Below are 23,544 nucleotides of genomic sequence, written 5' to 3' on the forward strand. Positions count from 1 at the left end.
AATTATTTCGTCCGTAAAGGAGACGTCATCTGCACTGCGACTGATATTTAAAAACAATTAACAGACTTCTGTGTCAGTCACTCCCTTACTATTCCGCCAAGCGTTTCAGTGGTTCACGTTATTTTCAGGTGAATAGTTACGTCGGTACACTCTTGGCATTAGTGCAGAACAAGACGTCTTTTCTGGAAACAGGCCAAATGAAAGATACATTATGTTTCATCTTCTGAGGTGAAGTAACCCAAAACACTTTTTAATATAATACATAAAGAATACTTTATACAGCGTGTACCATAATGAATGACATAAACGTGTATAGTTGGAAGTACACGATACAAGTAAATAATCAGGAAGTAAAAAAGTCTCAGTAAAGAAAGGTTCTAAATCGAACACCTTAACAGCTGTTAACACGTCTTCATCTTCGATACCGTGAAAAAAATATTTTCTAGTGCAAGCTTTTTGTTTTCCGTATTTTGGGAAGAGGTAGTGTCGACCAAAACAAGGAAAAATGTCCAGTAAGCAAGGGCTCTAAAGTGCGTACCTTAAGAACTACGAGGACTTTTTCACGTTCAATACTGTAAAACACATCACTTCTACTGATCAAGTGCTTATACGTCTTAAGGTATGTTTGCTGGTTTTCCTGTTTTGCTCGCCACCACCACCACCTCCTCCCAAAATACAGAAAGCAGAAAGCTTGCAGTGGAGGAAATTCCTTTCACAGTATCCAAGGTGATAAAGTGCTCACAACATTTTACGTTTCAGAGCCCATGGTTACAGTGAGTTTTTGTTTAAGTATCGTGTACTTTCAACTATATGCGTTTCCGCAATTAATTATTACACACCCACTATAATATAAATGTACAACGAAGGATACAGCGGCTATTTGTTCTGCTTTGCCACGACAGACAAAACAACCTGTTTTTCCAGCCGACCTGCTGCTGCGAGACTACACCAAGAGTGCAACTACGAAATCGTGCAACTGAAGATGACAGTCATCGAAACGCGTAGAGGTACAATAAACGAGTAACTGTGGCAAAAATGCTTCATTTATATATTCCCACATGCCAAATACGAAATATCGTGTGGTGGGATACACGAGCTAGTTAGAAATCCCCCGGAATCCGCGGTGAAATAATAGCACCGTGTGTGTGTGTGTGTGTGTGTGTGTGTGTGTGGACACACGGTAGCTGTAAAGGAGGCGCAGGCGGCAGCGACGGCGGAACGCGGCGCAGGCAGCGGCCGTTGACACGGCTCGGCTTCCGCGGGCCAAACTTGGCTGGGGGTGGGGGTGGGTTAGCACTTTGCCGGCAATTAGCAGCCCGTATACTTAACAGTGCGCCGTGGCTCCAGCGCAAACACGTAAACACGACCGGCGCAGCCGCCCCCGTGCCTGCACCGCACAGCACCGCAGCTCGCCTCGCTAGCCCGCTAGCCAGCTTCTATTTTCCTGGTCGACAAACACAAACAGCGGCCGACTCCCTATCCTCGCGCTACCCTGCCAGAGGCGACACGCCGCGTATCCCCCAGCTAGACCGTACCCCTGCAAACAGCGCGGCCGCGCGTCACGTGTTGTCGCTAGCTCCGAAACTGCAAGACGCTCTGAGCGGTTTGCCTCACGTTTACCCCCGTTTGGAACGAAGATCCATTTACAGGATATTTGGAAATTTCCGTCATACACTTCCGGGACTTGTAGAGGGGAGTGAGTACGTAATATTTTGAATAGGAACCAATGTTCGCAGTACAGTTTCCGTGCTACAGCCGTGTGAGAACGTGACTGCTGGGCAGGTATGCAACAGCGTAGTCACTGTCGGATCGGCCGATGTCGTTTGACGTCTGTCCTACCGCCTCAGACCTGCTTCCAGCGATATTCACGTGTCTGTGTGGTTGAGTACACCAGTTCAAAATATTATCTACGCACTCCCCTCCACAAGTCCTGCAACTTAATAATGGTAATTTCCGAACACCCTGGATACATGTATCACCTGAATCATTCGCGACGAAACAGTTATTCCCACTGTGTACCGGACAGGGACAAACCTGGACCCTTGCCTTTCAGCGCGCCACAACATTACCAGCTGACCTGTCCTGGCACTACCCACGAACATCTCCACTTCCGCCAGTGCCTCTCCCTGCCTTCCACATGTATGCCGGAAGTATCATCAAGTACCCACGCGGCAGTTGCGGTGGCATTCGTGAATAAGCAAGTTACTGCACCTTACGTACACCGAAACGCCTCCGTGTTGTCGAGCAGGTGTACGTCGAGGGTAAGCGCGGAATCGGCTGAACACACAGGCGAATGCTTCAATCTCTACTTACAGCAGTCTCACCGTACAAGTCGCGGACAGAATGAAATTATCATTCTGCACAGGAGTATGCGCGGACATGAAACTACTTTCGGAGTTCCGCAAGAGAGTTCTTATGGAGTTTGGAAGGTACGAGACGAGGTACTGCCGGAAATACAGCTGTGACAACGGGTCGTGATTCGTCGCTCGGGTACCTCAGTCAGTGGAGCACTTGCTTGCGAATGGCGAGGGTCCCGAGTTCGAGTCTCGGTCCAGCGTGCAGTTTTGACCTGCGAAGTAGTTTCCAGTCAGAGAAAGCTCATGTTGGAAAAGAAATACAAAAAATGTCGAGACCACAGTTTTTCGCATCTTTCACACTCTTCGTTGGGCCTGTAAGTACGTGTTTAACGTTTCTGGATTTTGTGTCCCGAGATAAATGTGGCTGACTTAGTATTGATTTAGCTAACTTTTCTATAGCTGCAGTAGATTTGCTGATATAGGATAGGACAGCAGGTTGGAACGCTACGACTATTTATAATACGATTTCGGAAAAGTCGAGTAAATTTTTTTTTTATCGGAATTTTGTGATAGCATGCTTTTCTAGATGTCTGACTATGGAGCTATAGCGTAAGTTTCCACGAACCCAGGTGTTGGTTTCAACAGCACAGTGCTTTATTTGGTATGATTTATTGAAGGCTTTTGCTTCCTACCACCTTTGAACTGACTGGCCCATCCATTATGGAGACGTATATTCAAAGCGTCGGTGAAGCTCGCCATCCCTCACTTTAATCGATCAGTCCCAAAGGCGATATAAGCCAACAGTGTTAGAAAGAATCCGTGCACTTTTTGTATGACACCTGTCCACTAACCCAACTCAAATTTTCTCGATTTTTTCGTCATGGTAATTTTTCGACAGGCGTTTCGAAGAAAGTAATATTGCATTAGCTTTCGCGGTAAGAACAATGAATTTTCCCGTGATCCACTGCGCTTGCGTTGTACTGCCTGCCAGCTGAGTTTGAAGAGAGTCGCTGTGACGCTCACCCGATAATCTTCTATACCTGATCCATTAATCCTACTGGACACCATTTCGTGTCGATTAACGCCCTGAGGCATATCTTTAAAAAAGACGCCACTTCCGACGACCTATCGCAGTTGATCCTCCTCGGGAAACGGATCTTTGGTGTGATGTGTAATCGGAAGCAGGTGTCTTTCCTGGCTAATCTTCACCTCACCGAGAGGTGTATTCATCTCTTGGTCTCCCTCTACGATTTTTACCCTCCACGCTGCCCTCGAATACTAAATTGGTGATCCCTCCATGCCTCATAACATGTCCTACCAACCGATCCCTTCTTCTAGTCAAGTTGTGCCACAAATTTCTCTTCTCCCCAATTCTATTCAATACCTGCTCATCAGTAACGTGATCTACCGATCTAATCTTCAGCATTCTTCTGTAGCACCACATTTCGAAAGCTTCTATTCTTTTCTTGTCTACACTATTTATCGTCCACGTTTCACTTCCATACATGGCTACACTCCATACAAATACTTTCAGAAACGAGTTCCTGACACTTAAATCTATACTCGAAGTTAACAAATTTCTCTTCTTCAGAAACGCTTTCCTTGCCAATGCCAGTCTACATTTTATGTCCTCTCTACTCCGACCACCATCAGTTATTTTGCTCCCCAAATAGCAAAACTCCTTTACTACTTTAAGTGTCTCATTTCCTAATCTAATCCCCTCAGCATCACCCGACTTAATTCGACTACATTCCATTATCCTCGTTTTGCTTTTGTTGATGTTCATCTTATATCCTCCTTTCAAAACACTGTCCATTCCATTCAACTGCTCTTCCAGGTCCTTTACTGTCTCTTGCAGAATTATAATGTCTTGGGCGAACCTCAAAGTTTTTATTTCTTCTCCATCGATTTTAATTCCTAGTCCGAATTTTTCTTTTGTTTCCTTTAATGCTTGCTCAATATACAGATTCATTGACATCGGGGATAGGTTATAACACTGTCTCACTCCCTTCCCAACCACTGCTTGCCTCTGATGTCCCTTGACTATTATAACTCCCATCTGGTTTCTGTACAAATTGTAAATAGCTTTTAGCCTCCTGTATTTGACCCCTGTCACCTTCAGAATTTGAAAGAGAGTATTCGAGTCAATATTGTCAAAAGCTTTCTCTAAGTCTACAAATGCTAGAAATGTAGGTTTGCCTGAGTCTGAGGACTGAAGACCACAACAACAACAACAACAACAACAACCTATCTTCTAAGATAATGATCTTCGCCGAGGTCAGCTTCTACCAGTTTTTCCATTTGTCTGTAAAGAATTCGTGTTAGACTTCTGCAGCCGTGGCTTATCAAACTGATAGTTCGGTAATTTTCACATCTGTCAACACCTGCTTTCTTTGAGGCAGTTAGGACTGTCAAAATGGCCAACGAGCAGGCGTACGAAATCTCGTTGGTACTCGGAACTTGACGCGGCTGGAAAATCGAGGAAAATTTTATTATATGTAAACTGAAGTTGGAGGGGAAAAAAAAGGGGGGGGGGGGTAGGGAAGGGATTACCGATGTCAGCTGCATCGGGACTTTACGCGACGAGTGAAAATGTATACCGGACCGAGGTTCGAACCCGGGATCTCTCGCTTAGCAGGCAGGTGCGTTAACAAGCGCGCCATCCGGACACGGTGTTAATCGCAGCTGGCCAGACTCTGCCGGCGCCCCTCGCAGCCGCTCCACGTTCCCACGTGGCGCCACACGCCCGCAGCCCGTGTCCTCCGAGATTCCCGCAGGAGGTCGGACATACTTGGGCATGGGGGAGAGGGAGAAGGTGGCAGGAGCTGCACGCTCTGCCCTGGGACGCGCAGAGCTGTTTGCCGCCCCGCCCCAGCCGTGCCCGTCAGCTGGCCTCCCCACACGGCGACCGAGTCGCGGTTTCCACAGCCGCAGACAGCCCGCACCACCACTCTCTCGTAACAGCCGGCTTCCCTGTGGACCTACCGTACTGGCAACAATGGCACGACGCCAAAGTTCAAGCCCAGCTGCCATTATGTCGCTACTTACAGCAACACCGAAGACATCGACTAACTGCAGCTAGGTATAAATGCAATCGGCTTTCGTTCGACCGTAAATAATTCAGCTCACGTCGTACACACATGAAATGCAAATACATACTTTGTTATGGGGCCTAAACACACAAACTTTGTGATAGGAATGTAATTATAGTATTCAGCAATTAATTTCAATCAATAGTACAGGGCGGTTATAATTTTCTCTATCTGAGCACCCATAAAAAGCCAGTGATCGTGCGACAATGAAACTTTGTGGAAACATTTATAAGAACATGCGAGAGAAGAAGGAAAACCCAATAACCCACTGGAAGAAATACATTTTAATTGGACACGAGCGGGTAACATGTGTTAACCGGGTATCATGTTTACGTCCCAGGCTACAAACGTTAGTCAAGGAGGCGACCGTCGGCATCCACAACCGCCCGCAGCGCTTTTCGAACGGTGGACCACAGTACGTTCCGAAGTCGTGACACAGCCTGCGCACTGCTTCAAGCCAGCATTCTCAGCCGTGGCAACGTAACTTCTCGAACAATTTGTGCTGCAACTGGCCGTCGGCCTCTCCGAGGAGCCATTCTCAAATGGCCAGTTAATGCCGAGTTCTCCAGCACCGCTGCTGAAAGAAGACCTTTCCGTAACCCTTTAATGCTTCGATAGTCGGGAAGAGCAGCAGCAGACTTGCCCCTGTAAGTCCCCCTCACCTTGCTCGGACCCACCCTGACTGTGTGCAACTGCAGTGCACATTCGTGCTTGTATTTCAAACCTATGTCGGCGTACTGGCGTCTAACGGCAAGTCACGACACCCATCTTTACCAATAACGCAAATCCTGCAGCGCAAGGTCTGAACATCGCTCCTACGAAGTCCACACCGACTCAAGTAGCGGAAGTTTAGTACACCCACCTGTAATGTGGCATCACTCAGCACCGAATTTAACGCGCTCCCTATCGTCCACCCCTCTTCCCTTTCGACTTTTTCTTCTTCACAATGATTCCCTGACCTCCGTCTTAGTTACACCGATCCTAGATCCCATGTTCCTACTCCACTCGCCCGACAAGATTCCACCCTGAAACGCCAATTCTCCTGGAGTTTTCGTATCTGACACCAACCACCGCTCAATCTCTTCTCTCCCAAATACTCCGTTACCGGTGCTAGTACCCATGTGAAACCATTTAAAAATCCTCAAATGACTTGTAAATATTTTGATTGCAGTTCAAGGACGGCATGTTGCATTTCTGTCGGTCAACCCCCATCCGTATCAACGGCTAGACAATGAAATGAAGTATAAAAAACACTGTAACACAGTGCATTCCGAAAGAACTCAGAACTAACAAGCAGGTTCAAAAATGGTTCAAATGGCTCTGAGCACTATGGGACTTAACAGCTGAGGTCATCAGTCCCCTAGAACTTAGAACTACTTAAACCTAACTAACCTAAGGGCATCAGACACATCGATGCCCGAGGTAGGATTCGAACACGTGACCGTAGGGGTCACGCGGTTCCAGACTGAAGCGCCTAGAACCGCTCGGCCACACCGGCCGGCTAACAGGCAGGGATTCGAGATCTCTAATCACGAAGGAGTGGAGTATACGGGTAAAAGGAAAAAAAAAAAAACATTACAGTTTAATGTCTCGTCGGCTACAACCTCTGATTCGGGAAGTATGAGGGAAGACATCAAATGAATTGGCAATTGCAAATAAGGACTACTTTTAGCCGCAGAATGTAATGACGGCAATGAAAATTTGTGCCGGACGGGAACCCGGATATCCGGCTTTCGCGAGCGGTCGCCTCACCGTTTGGCTATAAGTCCACGTCTCACAGCCAGACCCCAGGCTACGGTGCGCCTACGACCTGTACCCGTACATCCATTGTGTGTATTCCCGTGCAGGTCAGACGTTGCCCGGTATCGCCAGATAAATACCAAGTGCAGTGCGTTTGTTGTGCCGATTACGATGGAAAGTTCCTTTGGAGATACATGCATGTCCGAAGGAACTTTGTATCGTAATCAGAACGACACAGGCGCTGCAATATCGTATGAGGGAAGAAGTCGGCACGCCTCTTCGCAGAACCAAAGCGCAAGGCATCTGCCTTGGGCGATTCAGGAGACCGGCGGAAAAATTTAATCGTCCTCCCAAATTCGAGGCCTCCCACAGTATCGTTATGGGGTTATTTACTATCTAGATGGCAAAAAAAAAAAGGCGGTGGTTCCGGGTTATTTCGTCTCCGTTAATTAGTGGTTAGGGAAGTTTTTCTCGACCGTTTTATTGCATTTACAATTTTTAACTTGTACACGATTCACTGCCTTTCTGCGACACTACGAAAGAGATGGGAGGGAGCACATAATTAGGGCAAGCGGGAGAGAGCCGGACCGCGGCGTAGCGTTTCGGTCACGTGTTTCGTCTTCAGCGCGATTGCGGCGCACACGTCTGGAGCGAGGGCGGACCGGCGCAGCCCCCACCCCCACACCGCCGGCGGCGGCCGCGCTGTTTGAACAGCAAACAGACGGAAGACAAGCAAGCAGCGAGCGTTTTAATGCACGCCAGCTCAACTCAAATATTGACTCTGGCCGGGCTGAGACCGCCGCCACTACACTAATAGCTGGCGAGCCGGCAAACACGCCAGCGCCTCCGCCCACGACCGGCCGGCTGGCCAAGAAAGCGTAACAGCCGCGGGGCGGTTCATAGCGGCGCAGGGGCCGGGCAAAGCGGCGAACAGCGGTTAAAGGAGGAAGGGCGGCAGAGCGGCAGCAGAAACAGGGAACTGCTACAGGGCAGACACTAGTCGAGGGGGGGCGGGGGGCAGGAAAAAACCAAACAAGAGAACCAACACGTGAAACAGAACTCCGCGACGCCAAAGGAGGTACTCGGAAGAAATAAGCATCAAACCACAAAGAACGAAACTCGTCTAGCTTGAGGGTGGAAATCAGATGGCGCTATGAGCGTAAGTATAATACAAGTGATATCAGATGCAGTAAATAGGTAAACTCATAAAAATGCATGGGTACAACGACTTGTAGAGATATGAAATGTAGCGATCACGGCGGCCGCGGTGGTCTCGCGGTTCTAGGCGCGCAGTCCGGAACCGTGCGACTGCTGCGGTCGCAGGTTCGAATCCTGCCTCGGGCATGGATGTGTGTGTGCTGTCCTTAGGTTAGTTAGGTTTAAGTAGTTCTAAGTTCTAGAGAACTGATGACCACAGCAGTTGAGTCCCATAGTGCTCAGAGCCATTTGAACCATTTTTTTGTAACGATCACACCGGTTCATTCGTAAGTAAAGCAGATAGCAGACTTAAGTTCCTCGGCAGAATACTAGGGAAACGCAGTCACCCTACAAGAGAGAGTTTATTCCAGACACTAGTGCGCGACCGGTTCCAGAATACTGCTCAAGTGTTTGTTACCTGCACCAAATAGGGCTAACGGAGGATATTGAAGTTGTGGTGGCGATAGCTACGATGACGCGGCGTAGGTGCAAGTTGGTAGGTTGGCTCTACGACACCGACGACCACGCCCTCTAGCCGGCGCTGTGCAGATCTACGAGCTCCGCTCCAGATTCAGCCCATATGATTCCGAGGAGACGACCTAGCAATACTGTTTCTACTTCACAGGGGGCTAGCAATTACAGACTGTCTTACTTCACTAACTTCAATGATCGTTCGTCCAACTACTAGTAGCTGTTAGATTTGATGGATGAACGGGTTGGCACATACGTGCTCATCTGCAAGCGAAGTAAAGTAAAAGAGTTATAACCTAATTGGAATACCGAGCATTTCACCTTTTCCTGCTCCGACTCACTTCCTACATTCGGCTTAGCCTTCCAGGCGGGATACAAAAGAAGTTGTAAAGAGAGGGGCATCACGGAAGGTGACTGGTTTGTTGGACCGAAGGGAGTATGAGGAAGATGTTGAAAAAAGTAAAACGGTAGACGCTTGAAGACACACGGAAAGCACCACGTGAAAATCTACTTAGGAAGCTTCTAGAGCACACTAAGAGATAAATCTAGGAATTTACTAGAACCACGTACGTAACTTCGCCATAGGGATCGCCAAAACGAGATTAGAGTAATCTTTGTGCGATCCATATGTGAATGGAACGACAGGAAGCCCTGATAATAGCTGGTGCACCGGGATGTACACACTGCCTCGCACTTCACAGTGGTCTGCAGACTACAGACGTTCTGGGCTGAATGGTGTGCCATACTGCAGGACCAGTTTGTTTCACATCTCCAAATAGGTGTACCACATATGAAGGGCTTATTTCAATAGTGGTACAAGTGCATTACCTGCACTTTTCTGCCTATAATGCTTCTGAAATTAATGAGCCAAACAGAAGCAAAGGCTCATCTGAAGCAAGAAGCCATATGCTTGAATATTCCTGTTATCTCAACTGCAAATTTTTCAGCGCTCATTTAACTTTGCATAAGCTGATAACTTTCTTTAAACGTTCATCTCAACATAAACAAAAATGTACTTGTACCGGTATTGGAATAAGCCCTTCGTACCACACCCCGGCAAGAACAGCGATTTGTCAGAAATGCAATACGCGAGAAAACTCTACTTCAGGAATTAATTGTACAATGAAATAATTTAGAGTTCGTTTAATTTTCACGGAAGTATTGTCGGCCGTCAATTCAATTTAATTTTTCGTGCACGTTAGGTCACTTGAAGCATATTTTTCAGTCACGAAATAATGGTGGCGTTTATCGACTTTTGTCACTTTCCTTGTCCCTTAAAATTATGCAAATTTGGTACAAGTCAGTTTAGTAATTACACAGTGCGCTACATAGATAACGACTTACTGCAAGTAGCTGCAGAGCAACGCAGTATTCTAACAGGTTTCCGGTGGTTGTACACCGAAAGGGAGGGAGACGGCCTGAGGTGTCAGAGTGTGTGTGATGTCGGCTGAGTATCCTCAGCGACGCAGCCTCGGCCAGTTTTGGGTGCGGCGCACACGCCCGCCTCTGGCGAGGGAGGATCCGAGGCGGCGGGGCGGCAAGCGAGACGGGAGCTGGCGAGCGGTGTCACGCCGAGTGTGTGTCGTCAGCCAGCGAGGGCGTTCACACCGCGGCTCAGCGGCCGGCCGCCGGGGGCAGGCAGAAGCGGGACCCCGGTGCCGGGGGCGGCGAGGGGGCGGGGCGCACGCGGCGGAACGCGAGGAAGCGGCGCCCGCCGGGGCCGGCCTGCATGAAACATGAGCACGGCCGACGCCTGCGCGCGTAGTCACCTGATGGGGCCGCCACACGTTCCAACTGCCAACACACTGACCCTCTGACGGCGCGGATTCACGTACTGTCGAGCAGTACTGTGGACCTCAAAATATTCTGCAGTACACACTGAACGTATGAGGTCGAATGTTGACTGTTTGGCGATATTCTCCATTTAACGAATTAGAAACATCAGCTGTGTAGGGGACGTCGATAGAATCGACGGGGTGAGTTATAAATGCGTGTGTGAACGGGATTCGAACCCGGTAGCTCTAACACGCCTGTCGCCGAGGACACGGCGGCTGCTGAGGGCCGTGCCCGGGATAAATCGGCGCTGCCGCGCTTGTTCCCTCGTCTCCGGCGGACTGGGGGTCAGCCGGCACGGTACCTCAGCGTGTTGCGTCAGAGGGTTGGCTCCTCTCTCTAATAAAGAAAACTGAGTGAACGGGTCAACGAAGAACCTAAACGGGTGTCACCAGGCTATAACAGTACCTCCACTAACAGTTAATTGGTTCAAAAATTATCACGTCGCGCACTCAAAGTATCATCTTTTTTTTTTATTGCGCAACTAAATGGTCTTTAATGTGGCAGGTATTGCTGCTTCAATTGATTACAGTCACTGAAGAAAATTAACAATAATATCACTAATCTCGTATTTGCAATCCAACGACGATCTCGCTCTGGCTTTGGCTCGTAATTAGAATTGTTGTCTAGCCAGCACGACTGTCGCTGTCGGTGCGAGAGGCAGTCGGATGTTAATTGCGCCGACTCGAAGAACTTGCGGAGACAATCTTTCAGGATTAATTTGATGATTTACGTTTTTCATTGCAATGTGCTTCATACCTTTTTAAACAAAGGTCACTCGAAAACAATTCTCCACACTCACTTTTCACAAAAATTCGCATGTATTAAACTTTTTATACTTTCGCATGTTCAAAACATTACTTCATCGTACAATTTCGCAGCCGTCACTGCTCTTAATAAAACTCTCAACATTTTTCATTGTCCACAACTCAGATTCATTTTTTCATTTCCAACCCAAAGTCAAGACTCTTCATATCCGACACAAAAACTTGACTACTCTGTACGCTCCGCGCCAAAAGTCACAAACCACCATCTAAGATAACAATAAGTACAAAGATATTCACACTAGATATTATATCGATTTCAACATCTCAAAATATCGACGTATGAAACCAAGTTTGAATAGAGTGAAACACATGAGACATTACGTAGAAAAAAATATTCATTAATCTACGGTATCGAAAAATAGGGTTGGCGGTTGGTAATGGTTTCGCAAATAAAGAACAATTATAAGACGTCCGCCCCTAACAAATACCGCGAACAATATAGAACAAAATGAGATAAAAAAGGATTAGAGCAGCTGCCTAGTAAGCAGGAGATCCCGGTTCGAATCCCGGTCGGCCACACATTTTTCAACTCTTCCCGTTGATTCTATAAACATCCCGTACACAGCTGATAATTGTAATTCATTGCAATCTCATTCTTGACGGCTGTCACGATCCACCATGGTGAAAGAACACACCACGTACACATACATATTCTCCATTCAGATGTTGCAGAGCTACAGGAACCACGCTCGTGGCGTTACTACGCGCTGTTCAGTTTTTCCATTCGCCGTTGTGTATATCGTAGCTAATATTAAATTTTTAAGGATTCTTAAAACAATGTTAATAGGTGTATGCAACGGTAATCATTGTATGTGTTACTTTAGGATAGTTAACGGAAGATTCTCTATAACATTGCTTACTTCGTTAATCTCAAAACATAGTATACATTGTTGCGTTACAGAGCAATGTTGAAAAAAAAAAAAAGCCCCCTCGCTTTTCGAAAAATATGCCCTATATCTGCAGTAACTAGTAAGAAGTCTGGAAAACGCGTATTAGTTTGACCAAATTATCAAATTGCGCAAAAAGTTTGACGTTTAATTTCCTGAACAGGTCCTTGCCAGAAAGATGTAATTGCTGAATAAGTTTCCATAGAATTTTGCTAACTGTGCTTGCTGATATTACAGAACTAAACTTCGAGCATTAGAATGCCCTGTGTCTTCAGATGTGTCTAAGTTACTCCTAATCTCTAATCGAATGCGACTCTCTCTCATTAACATAATTTTTATTTTCATCGCGCATCAACACTAATAACTTGTCATAAGATGCGCAACTCATCGGAAAACAACACATAAAATATTTTGGTTCCGTAATTCTCATTTCAGTCAGTAAACTAACAGGTGATCAGTGGCTCCTTCTTTCAGCCAATCTCGGGCCCATTTCCTATTTTTGGTTGTTTTGTGTTGCTTGCAAGATATAGCCAATATAACTGCAGCACACGCTTTCTTCTGTACATTCGGCATCTTCGCGTTGCTGGCTGACAGTTTTTGTCAATATTACTGATGGTGTGATGACGCGTCAATATACTGATGGTTTCACAAACTAGTATTGTCAATACATATTGAATGTGTGCAGGCGCTCTACACCGTCCACGCTTTTGGCGATTATACGACTCTCACCTAACAAGTGTAAGCAGAGCACCCATCGAACCAAGTCGTACTTGTCGCACTTGTAACGTAAGTCGTGAACAACACCGTCTACAAAACTTCAGCAGTCGCGCAGACGATGATTTCCTAAAAGGAAAGCCGGCCGCGGTGGCCGTGCGGTTCTAAGCACTTCAGTCCGGAACCGCGTGACTACTACGGTCGCAGGTTCGAATCCCGCCTCGGGCACGGATGTGTGTGATGTCCTTAGGTTAGTTAGGTTTACGTAGTTCCAAGTTCTAGGGGACTGATGACCTCAGATGTTAAGTCCCACAGTGCTCAGAGCCATTTGAACCCAAAAAGGAAAACAAGGGTGTAACAGAACGTTAAGTGACGGCTTGTTGTTGCGACAAGATTTAGCGACTGAACATTATCATACCTCACAGCTTGCAGGCGCCATCTACCAAGAGCTGTGTGCACTAATGTTAAGGGCTTTTTTGCAGGGTGAATTAGTTACAAACTATGGTGTGCATACACTTTATTCGACATGTCAACGTCAGTACAGATATTCGTATGTAGGTTATGACATGTTCGATATGCCTGCCGTCATTGGCGACGATGTGGCTCAGACGAATAACGAAATTCTGCATGAGCCGCTGAAGTGTCGGAACATCGATGCTGTCGAAGGCCTCCTGAATGGCTGTTTTCAGCTCAGCAATTGTTTTTTGGGGTTATTGCTCTACGCCTTGCCTTTGTTATAGCACCACAAAAAGGAGTCTCATGTGTACAGATCCGGAGAATATGACGGTCAATCGAGGCCTATGCCAGTGGCCTCTGGGTGCCCCAGAGACAGAATCCGATCCCCGAAGTGTTCCTCCAGGGCATGAAACACTCTCCTGCTTCGATGGTGTCGAATGACATCTTGCCGAAATCACGGTCACTTTGGATAATGGGGATGAAATCATCATCCAAAGCCTTCGGTAGTCACCGTGCCATCGAGGAATATCGCACCGATTATTCCGTGACTGGACATGGCACACCACACAGTCATACGTTGAGGGTGAAGCTACTTCTCGATCACGAAATGCAGATTCTCAGTCCCTCAAATGCGCCAATTCTGCTTATTGACGATAGCCCATATCATCATCATCATCATCATCAATTTTACGCCTGATGTCATACCTTCACAATCGGAAGGCAATATTTCCGATAAATACTTTTCACTAGTCCTTCTCCGGAGCTCAGAGCCACTTTCTGGACTGCCAGTGAAATTTCCTTGCAGGGAAGACTGGCATCGACCCGAAAATTGGCAGCCCCGAGGTGTGGGAAACTGGAGGCCGCGGTGGCGAGCGTACACCCTGGCACACCACACCCACTGCGGGCGCTCCCAACAGAACTGTGCGCCAGGGCTGCAAAGCGAAGCTCAGAACTTTTCACTTTATGCCACGGACTACAGAACGGACAAGCTTAACGCGACTTTTGTAAAAATAAGAAATAAAACTCTATCGCCCTAATTGCTCAACAGCGCACTCGTAAAGCACGTTGTTTTTTTTTTGCTCGGCAACTCTCTGCAGAGAACCTCTTTACGAAGCCAGGGAAAGGCCAGTCACCTGGGTCGCTTTTCCGCTGCGGGAAACTGCTCGCCCCGCGGAGTGTTGTTTCATTTTGCGTTAATGGGATAACGGCAGCGCGAAAATGCGGCGTAAGATGCCGGAGAAGCGAACCCTTCCGACGGACGTAAATTAAAAAGCCGGCGTCGGGTGGAGGGCAGATACAAAAGAGAGCAGAGCGGCCATTGTCCGCAGACGGACAGCTGTCGTGGGAACTCGCGGCCGGCCGTCCTAATTGCTCTCCGCCGTGTTTTGTCCGGGACCGGCGTCTCCGCCATCTCGGCTACTCATTAATTTACTCATTAAAAATGGCCATTAAGTAAACCCGCTTTAATGACTCGCAGGTCACGCCCGGCGCTAAATTTATTGCTCGTAACGGCAGAAAAGGCTCGAGGCGCCAAATTGCTTGCGCAGTTTGTGGTCCCCCCACTTCATGGCGCGCTCTGCTCCCTGCTAGCCAAGTCACGCGACTGCCACCAACCTCGCAGATTCTCTCAAGGGATGCGACGGCGCTGTCACTGCTTCCAAAACGATGAAATGCAGAGCGTAAAGAGATTCGTGACGTGCTTTCACTCTCACTGAGCAGTAATTAGCCTCATACTTGCTATCGGATGCCTGATTAAGAGAAGGAGACCTATCGATACAGCTACAACTATACGTATGACGTGCGGAGGAACAATTGTGGGAGTATATCAGTGTTATTTTCTTCTCTTCTTTTCCACCAACTGGGAGAACAGTTATCGGTATCGAGCTGTATAAACCAGAATTTCTCTAGATACGAAGTCGTCAACATTACGTCAGATATATGCTGCTTGATTCGCTGTGGAATGTTGACCTCCTAAATCTGGAGGGCGATGCACATCGCATGTACCGATCGTCCCCCCCCCCCCCCCTCCTCTCTCTCTCTCTCTCTCTCTCTCTCTCTCTCTCCCGCATGTTGGAAGAACATTAACAGTACCGAATGACTGATCGAGCGAAACCTCGTGGGTGAGCCAACGGACTTGCCGCAGGGGTACCAGTTCCCGAAGTCAAGCGCTGTGGGGCTTGGCTGGCACTTGGATGGACCACCGCCCCGGTCTGCCGAGTGGTGTCGGCAAGTGGGGCTGCTCTCAGCCCTGTGAGACCAATTGAAGAGCTACTTCACTGCGAAGTAGCGGTGTGCTGACCGCCTGCCCCTACGTATCCACATCCAGTGACGCCTAAGGGCCGAGGATGACACGGCGGCCGGTCGGTGCCGTTCGCCCGGTGTTTTTTTACTTCGTGGGTGAATTAAATATCTTTAGGTTTCTTCCAATATATCCTGCGTGGTATCTCTATCACGGCTAGATTCGACGTTCCAGAAGATAAATTACGACTGTGTCCGAGTCCAGTGACCGCTCCCCAATTACGTAGTGAAACGATGATGGTATTTTCGTCTATTTAGAGCACTACATTACGTTTATTGATTCTGAAAATCAGATGGCAATCTTCGCACGAACCGTTGATCATATTCTTCTTGCGCACCAGAGTAACATTCCTACACACGTCTGTGTCGCACTTAACAGTTTCAGCGAGGGTCAAGCGGTTGTCGCTTCTGTTTCTAGATTTCCGGTGAAGGCGCCAGCTTTCTACAACTGTAACCGATAAAAAAAATCAGTTATTTTGTGAATAATCCTATCTAAAAAGCTTAATGTTTACTGCCCATCATCATATCTAACCTTAGAGCTTGTGAAACAAAGTCCACTCTCAATTTCAACAAGTTGCGAGAGAGATACGATGAAGTGGGCCGCAAATGACACCGAACTTTGTTCTAAGATCGGATGTGATGATGACTGACGTAGACAGAACATAACACTTTTCGTAGATAAATAAGTATCCGATACAAACAGTATTATTACCCGAAGTTTGCATTTCATCGCGGACTCTTAATGGGAATTTACTTCGTGTAATAAAAACTTATCTTAAAATTACCTGCTTACTTATCTGTGGTAAATTGATAACGAATAAAAGTGTATCTTCTTTGTGATACGAACCTTCCGTGTGGAAATTTAAAATTAGCGTCGATGCCCAGTGAAGTAGAGGAATTCCTCAGGCCCGTTGCTATAAACGCAGCCCGCAGCTCGAGTGCTCCGTAATTTTTTTTGCATCGCTGTGCCGTACATTATTTGCAGGATGTGCTCTACAGATATACAGTCTAAGTGTTCTTAATGAAGTGGCAGGTGAGTGGCGATACAGGAAAAACCGCTGATACATTCTAAACCCACTTGTCGCGGCCCCTTATCAGACTCGAGTGCAACAACTTGCGACACCGGAATACGAAAGCTACTCCAGTTGTCAGATACGACAAACACTTGCAAAGCGTTCTTCTTTTTCTCCCCCAAGGCCCGGTAAACAGCGTGCGCCTCGAGAGCGGCGGGGCCGGCCTTATCAGCCGTGCCGCAGTGTGGTGACGCGGGTCGGTTCACACCGCGGGCTGGGACCGCCTCACCTCACCTCATTACTGGGTCCCGCTGACAGCCCGATAGCGCTCACACTTGCGCAACAGTGAGCCGGGCTGGCGTGCCCTGGGGCTGGCTCCTCTTGCACAAACATCTGCCACCGTGCCTACTGTCCAATTACAACGCCACTCGGCCGCATGTCATCGCTGTTTTTTCGAAAGACAAACATCGAGGGTGCAAGCCGGGTTATCGGTCCTGTCGAGCTGATAGAATAAAAACATGAACGCGTCGCTAGACCACGTGATTTTGAGTACGAGGTTAGGAGATACTCAAAAGGCCCGCTTTTATACAGCATCTACTCACAGGGACGTGTACTGATAGAAAGTGAAATCTTACGAACAAGGCGACGCCACGACGTTGGGATCACGGATTTACTTCATACTTTGTACACGTTTAGTAGGCTATTTAAACAATAATGTTTAAGTAGCAAGGTGCACTACTCTGGCAAAAAATGGTTCAAATGGCTCTGAGCACTATGGGACTTAACATCTATGGTCATCAGTCCCCTACAACTTAGAACTACTTAAACCTAACTAACCTAAGGACATCACACAACACCCAGCCATCACGAGGCAGAGAAAATCCCTGACCCCGCCGGGAATCGAACCCGGGAACTCGGGCGCGGGAAGCGAGAACGCTACCGCACGAACTACTCTGGCAATTCCGAGAAAATCGCAAGATGAGTTTCATGCGTCTATTACGTAACTGATGTATCTATGCGTAGGTGCGGGATGGTAGAGTTCGTGGTGGTCAAGTGGTTACATCGGAGCTTTCGTAAGACGAACGTAGAAGAGGCGGCGGTTCGACTCCCGCACAAACCTTTACTTTTGTAGCACAAGTGTGAATTCTGTGATACTCAAAAAACTTGTACCTACAGTACTTGTCCTTGCCTCATTAGCTTCATCTTACGCTATGCGGGTTAACTGTCAAATAGAGCCTACCTGAGTGAGTGTAGGTCGAGGCGACGAGGTGCAAAGAAGTTCCCAGTACCTTACCAGATTGCATGCGTAAGGGAGTTCGTACATCACGACAGGCACACATTTTCATGAAAACTATACGCATTACTTCATTTACTTGCCGAGAGTTATTAATATGTTTATTCTCACGATTAAATTTAATCAAAAATAGTAAGCAGTCAAATAATACGAAATTCACTACAACTTCATGCAAATACACGTGTTTTTTTATTATGTTACCTCCCAAATGTCATAAATTGAATAATACGACCAGTGATGAAAAAATGGATTAAAAAATTAAGGGTGAGCGGGAACAACTAACCACCCTACGAACAGATATATCTGTTACGTAATAAACGCGTAAAACTTCTCTTGCGATTTTCTCGGAATTGTCAGCGTAGTGCAGCTTACTATTTGCACGTTATGTTGTTTTAATGGCCTAGTAAAGGTGTGATCCCAACGTCGTGGTTTCCCCTTGTAGGTAACGGTGGTGCGTCGACTGATCAATTCAGAAATAGTACCACAACTGCCTACTGGACTTCGTGCATGAGGGAAAAAAAAGTTGACCCGGGAAAGTACTTCATCGGGAAATCCAAGTCGCAGAACAAGCCATGCCAGAGTATGTAACAGAGTGAAACCTGAGTAGTTATGTAGGGAAGAATCGCACAGAGTGATTGGAATTACTCAAAACGTCTGTTTGTATACAGCAAGGAATAAACATTAAACTGAAAGTAATTCACTTGCCACTAAAGTTACGCTCTACCAAAACTACGGTTTGGTAGTTTATACCTATACATAAAAAATGACGAAGTAAATGGCAGGATTACCTGTACTACTGCTAGTATTTGCAGGAAGAAAAAAAAAAAACGCAAACGCCTTCTCTTTGTTCTTTGTTTTACACGTAATCAGAACCTCACATCGTCCAGTGTTAGTCCATTGCGCATTTCATATTTTTGCCAGTATAAATTGCATTTTGTGGGTAATAAAAATTAGTTGATAGCGTAGCTTCTCCGTTTTTATGCAACGAAAGCAACTACTTTTGCTGCAACTAGCACGGTTTACACCTAGAAACCTAAAACAGTGGAACGTCCTTCATCAGGATCAAAGGCGAAAGTTTGCCGTTATTATCAATAAGTGTCAAGTTGTTTATGAATAACACAAACATGTTTTATATAAGCTCGATGAAGTATCTAAGCTGTGTTTGCTAAGTTTTTGTTTTGCTTTTTTATATAATTTTACTTTTTTAGGGAATTGCGTTTCCTAACAGAATATGATAAATTTGTATTATTTTATATTTTTATTACAACATCCCAATGTTTCACGTTACAAATCAGTTTTAAAATGAAACCTGAACTAAACATTGATAATTTCAATTTTACTATAAATAATGTTTATTTTACAGTGACAGACAGGAGGATTAGTATTTGCAACAGTTATGTTCCATAGGTTACGCGGCCCTTTATACAAGGTGTTTCACAATTCACATGACACACTTCCAGAGGGGACTTGGTAGATCAAGTTTTACGTAGGAGTTCATGTCCGGAAAAGTCTTCCAACTACGTTACACACCGGTACGGTACTTTCAGGGATGATGGACTGGAATAAATCTGAATGTTATAAGCGAAAACCGTTCCGGTAACTCTCACAGTGGAATACGTGTACTGGTAGGCAACCCTCAGAGGTGGTAGAATGGACCAAAGCAAGGGAAAAATGTCCAATAAACATGGACTCTAAGATGGCATACCTTAATAGAGGAGATGTGTTTCACAGAAGCAAAGATGGACAAATGCTCGTAGCAGTTTAGTGCCCGTGTTTGCTGAACTTTTTTCCTTGTTTTGGTCCATACTACCATCTCTGAAAGTTGCCTACCCTACAGTTTTAGCAAGAACAGTACCAGTACCTGTATTATACAGTCAGGGGTATGAGAACGACTTTCGGTTACAACATTCAACTCGAGTGTTTCCAGTAAAGGGACCCCTCTACCCCCCTCCATCACCTCAGATAGTTTGTACCACCACCACGTGATCACCCTGTCTGTATACATGCATACATTTACAGGGGCCAGCGCCTGTAACTTCGACGCTGTGCAGCGTCGTTGGATGACTATTTCCGGACATGGATTCCTATGTAAAACTTGATCTAGTAAGTCCTCTCCACAAAAGTGCGAAATACCCTGCACATCCTCGGTCGGTTTCTAGAAGGTTCACCGCTTCCGGTTTCGAGGGGAATCTAACACGACACTGATCGCGTGCGCGGACACACCAAACGTTACTATCTCAAATGACCGAGGCTACTAGGAAAACTAGCGTAATCTACTCTTACTTATGATAGTCTGCAGTAGCCTACGGTGGTTTTACAGCTCTACTTGCTATGCAACCAACAGTCGTACGGCTGCCACGCGGTATGGAACCGATCCACAACAAATCGCGACAAGTTCACAATGTTTTCTCTTACGGACGATCCTCTCGGATTATAAGCTACGTACTGTTTGAACATGAAATTCAAAAACATGCCGTGGATGTATTCTAAATGTGGAACTGCTTATTCGTGTAGATTCATTTACCACTACACACGCCTCACAATCCCAGCTAGCAATGTTTCCACGAACCTATAACAATAAATGAAGACCAAAATACCTTGACTGACAATAGTACACTGTATACAACATTATAACCATAGGTTTCGCTAATGTTAACTAGTCCATTTATGACTGAATATGGAAGAAACTGGAATAAAATACGAAAAGTACAGTGCTCAAGTGCGTCTTATATGAGGTATAAATGTTAATTATTACAATTATTTGGGAAATAATAGCAGTGAAATTAAAATAAAATACATCTAAACATTTCAGCAACAATCAGTTTTTCAAAGGGATTTACTGTTAATGTTTTTTTTTTGTTTGTTTGCGAAGAGAGGTGTTAGAAGAAAATAAGGAATCAGGTTTAAGGGAAGTGACGCCTGAAGTGCGTGGACACACACACACAGAGAGGGGGGGGGGGGGGGTGTATCCTAGTGTGAAAGACGGCCTCAACTCACCCCTACGACGGCGTTCAGTTCAGTCATGGTGACCTGCTTAGCTCGCTCCACCGCCGTCGCCACCTGTTGTTGATGCTGCAACACAAAACCACAAAATATCACCATCTCTAGTCTTCTCAGCGTAAAAAGTAATCTCAAAGTAGGTCCCGTAAAACTCTAGACAAAATAACTGCAGTGCAGGAGGAGGAAAGGTGGGGGATGCTGGATTCCGATCATCAAAATAAGGCAAATTACTTCTATTAATATAGACGGATAAAAAAATCGCAACACCAAAAATTAATACAGATTACTGAAATTTGGGGAGTACATTTGTCAGGTAACCTATTTACGTGATTAACACTGCAAGATCACAGATTAATGTAAGAGCGAGGGAAACCACTGCAAATGTGAAATGCTTATACATCAGAATGTTGAATGTAAGCTCACAAACGTGCATGCATTGTGTCAGAGTTCGGTGCCTGTTAATCTCGGTCGGTCGATATAGGGACGGTTAACGCTGGTTGTGGATGACGCTGCAGTTGTCCGCCCGATTGGACACAGATCTGGTGATCGAGCAGGTCAACGCAACATACCGACACACCGTGCAGCACGATCGGTTACAACAGCGCTATGTGGACGAGCATTATCCTGTCGGAAAACACCCTCTGGCATACTGTTCACGAATGGCAGCACAACCAGTCATAACAACAGACTGAGGTTGCGTGGGAGTACCTCCAGAGGGCTCCCGCTGTCCTATGAAATCGCACCCCAGGCCGTAACTCCAGCTGTAGATCAAGTGTGTGTGGTACAGAGACAAGATAGCTGCAGGCTTTCAACTGACCTCCCCCTAATGAACACACGGCAATCACTGGCACCGAGGCCGAACCCAGGTTTCATATAAAAAACCAGCAGACCCCCATACTGCCGTCCAATGAGCTCTGGCTTGACAGCACTTAAGTCGCAAATGGCGGTGGTCTGGGGTCAGTGGAATGCACGCTACGGGGCGTACGGCACGGAGCTGTCCTCCAAGTAGCCGATTTGTTCGACGCGTCACTGAGACGGAGTCGTGCAGCCGAACACGGTGGTCCTGTGCCTCCCTGGTGTCAAGTGGCCCTCCAGAGCCCGGTATTGTTGCCACCGTACATGCCTGCGACCATCGCCGCCACGAACTATGTTCGGCGGATCCATTTCTGCCAAGTCTTCCTGTAACACCGCAGAAGAAACATCCAGCTTCTCGCAGCCCATTTACACGACCTCGTTCCCACTCTGTGAGGTGGTCTTAATGGTGTTTTTGTCACCTTAAAAGCAGTCCCGACGAACACACCTCACCACGTCCAGTCTCAAACGTAACTATTGCACGCGACCGTTACAGCGTGTATTTAACGCTAACCCGATCCGCATCCTCATAGAAGCGCTACTAACGCCACTTTTATGCGACTGGCGCGAAATATGAATCGTCATCTTTCAGATGTAAAAACACGCCTACCAACTTTCGTCACAGTCGTGCAACTACTCCTGAGTGCTGCGATTGTTTTTCCGTCAGTTTATGTCCTGTAGTGTGATGGTTGTGAAGCTCCGGCGTTGTACAAAATGTAGCATGTAACCTTATCGCAACGGTTTGTTCACGGAGAATTGAGTTGTTGGTAGAGGTGCCACCGTAAACTTACGTAACACAGACGAGGCCACGTGCTGAGTGCCCTTGAAACAGTTGACACTTTTTATCAACACCGATGTGTTGGTGCGGTGTGTTCATCAACCGATCGGGCCATGCTCGCTACCGTGACGCGACTGGCTGGACCAGCGTACTTTGGACTCGTCGACGGCCAGGCTGCCTGCACCATCTGTGTCATTGCACTACATGGCTCGGTGCGCCTGTTCGAATGGACCTAGGCATCATCGGGAGCCTTCGTAGATTCGTACTGACGCGTGCACTGCCGCTCACGAACATCTCTTGTCTCGAAACTTCCTGGCAGATTAAAACTGTGTGTCGGACCGAGACTCGAACTCGGGACCTTTGCTTTTCGCGGGCAACTGCTCTACCAACTGAGCTACCCGAGCACGACTCACGGCCCGCCCTCACAGCTTTAATTCTGCCAGTACCTCGTCTCCTACCTTCCAAACTTAACAGAAGCTCTCCTGCGAACCTCGCAGAACTAGCACTCCTGGAAGAGTCTTGTCTTGTGGGCAAAGTACGTCCTTCAGAGATGTATGGCGTAAGCCAGGAACAACGCAATTGGCGAGACTTGTTCGTGGAAGCGTGCTGTCTTGTTTTGTGCATGCGAAAAATCTGTTTGTTATAGACATGTAGACACGTGTTATGTTAGCGCATTAATAATTCATGATGAAATCGTGTTGCAACATGGAAAAATTTTGCCATCGACAAAACATCATGGTAAACGCATACTGTAAGTATTCACTAAGAATGTGGGCAGATAATCAGTCCGTACGT

The 23,544-nt window shown here is 46.7% G+C and overlaps 1 protein-coding gene across 5 annotated transcripts in view; it reads right to left on the reverse strand.

The window, feature by feature from the left end:
* LOC126413321 (transducin-like enhancer protein 4) overlaps window positions 1-23,544 on the reverse strand; it is a 465,877-nt gene that overhangs the window by 207,913 nt on the left and 234,420 nt on the right. For all 5 annotated transcript variants that reach the window (XM_050083226.1, XM_050083225.1, XM_050083224.1 and 2 more), the window contains one exon: window positions 21,117-21,191. In XM_050083226.1, the coding sequence (XP_049939183.1) occupies window positions 21,117-21,191 (75 nt within the window). The remainder of the gene's footprint in view (window positions 1-21,116; window positions 21,192-23,544) is intronic.

Source organism: Schistocerca serialis, chromosome 7, assembly GCF_023864345.2.
Source record: "Schistocerca serialis cubense isolate TAMUIC-IGC-003099 chromosome 7, iqSchSeri2.2, whole genome shotgun sequence".
In the NCBI taxonomy this organism is placed as follows: Eukaryota; Metazoa; Arthropoda; class Insecta; order Orthoptera; family Acrididae; genus Schistocerca; species Schistocerca serialis.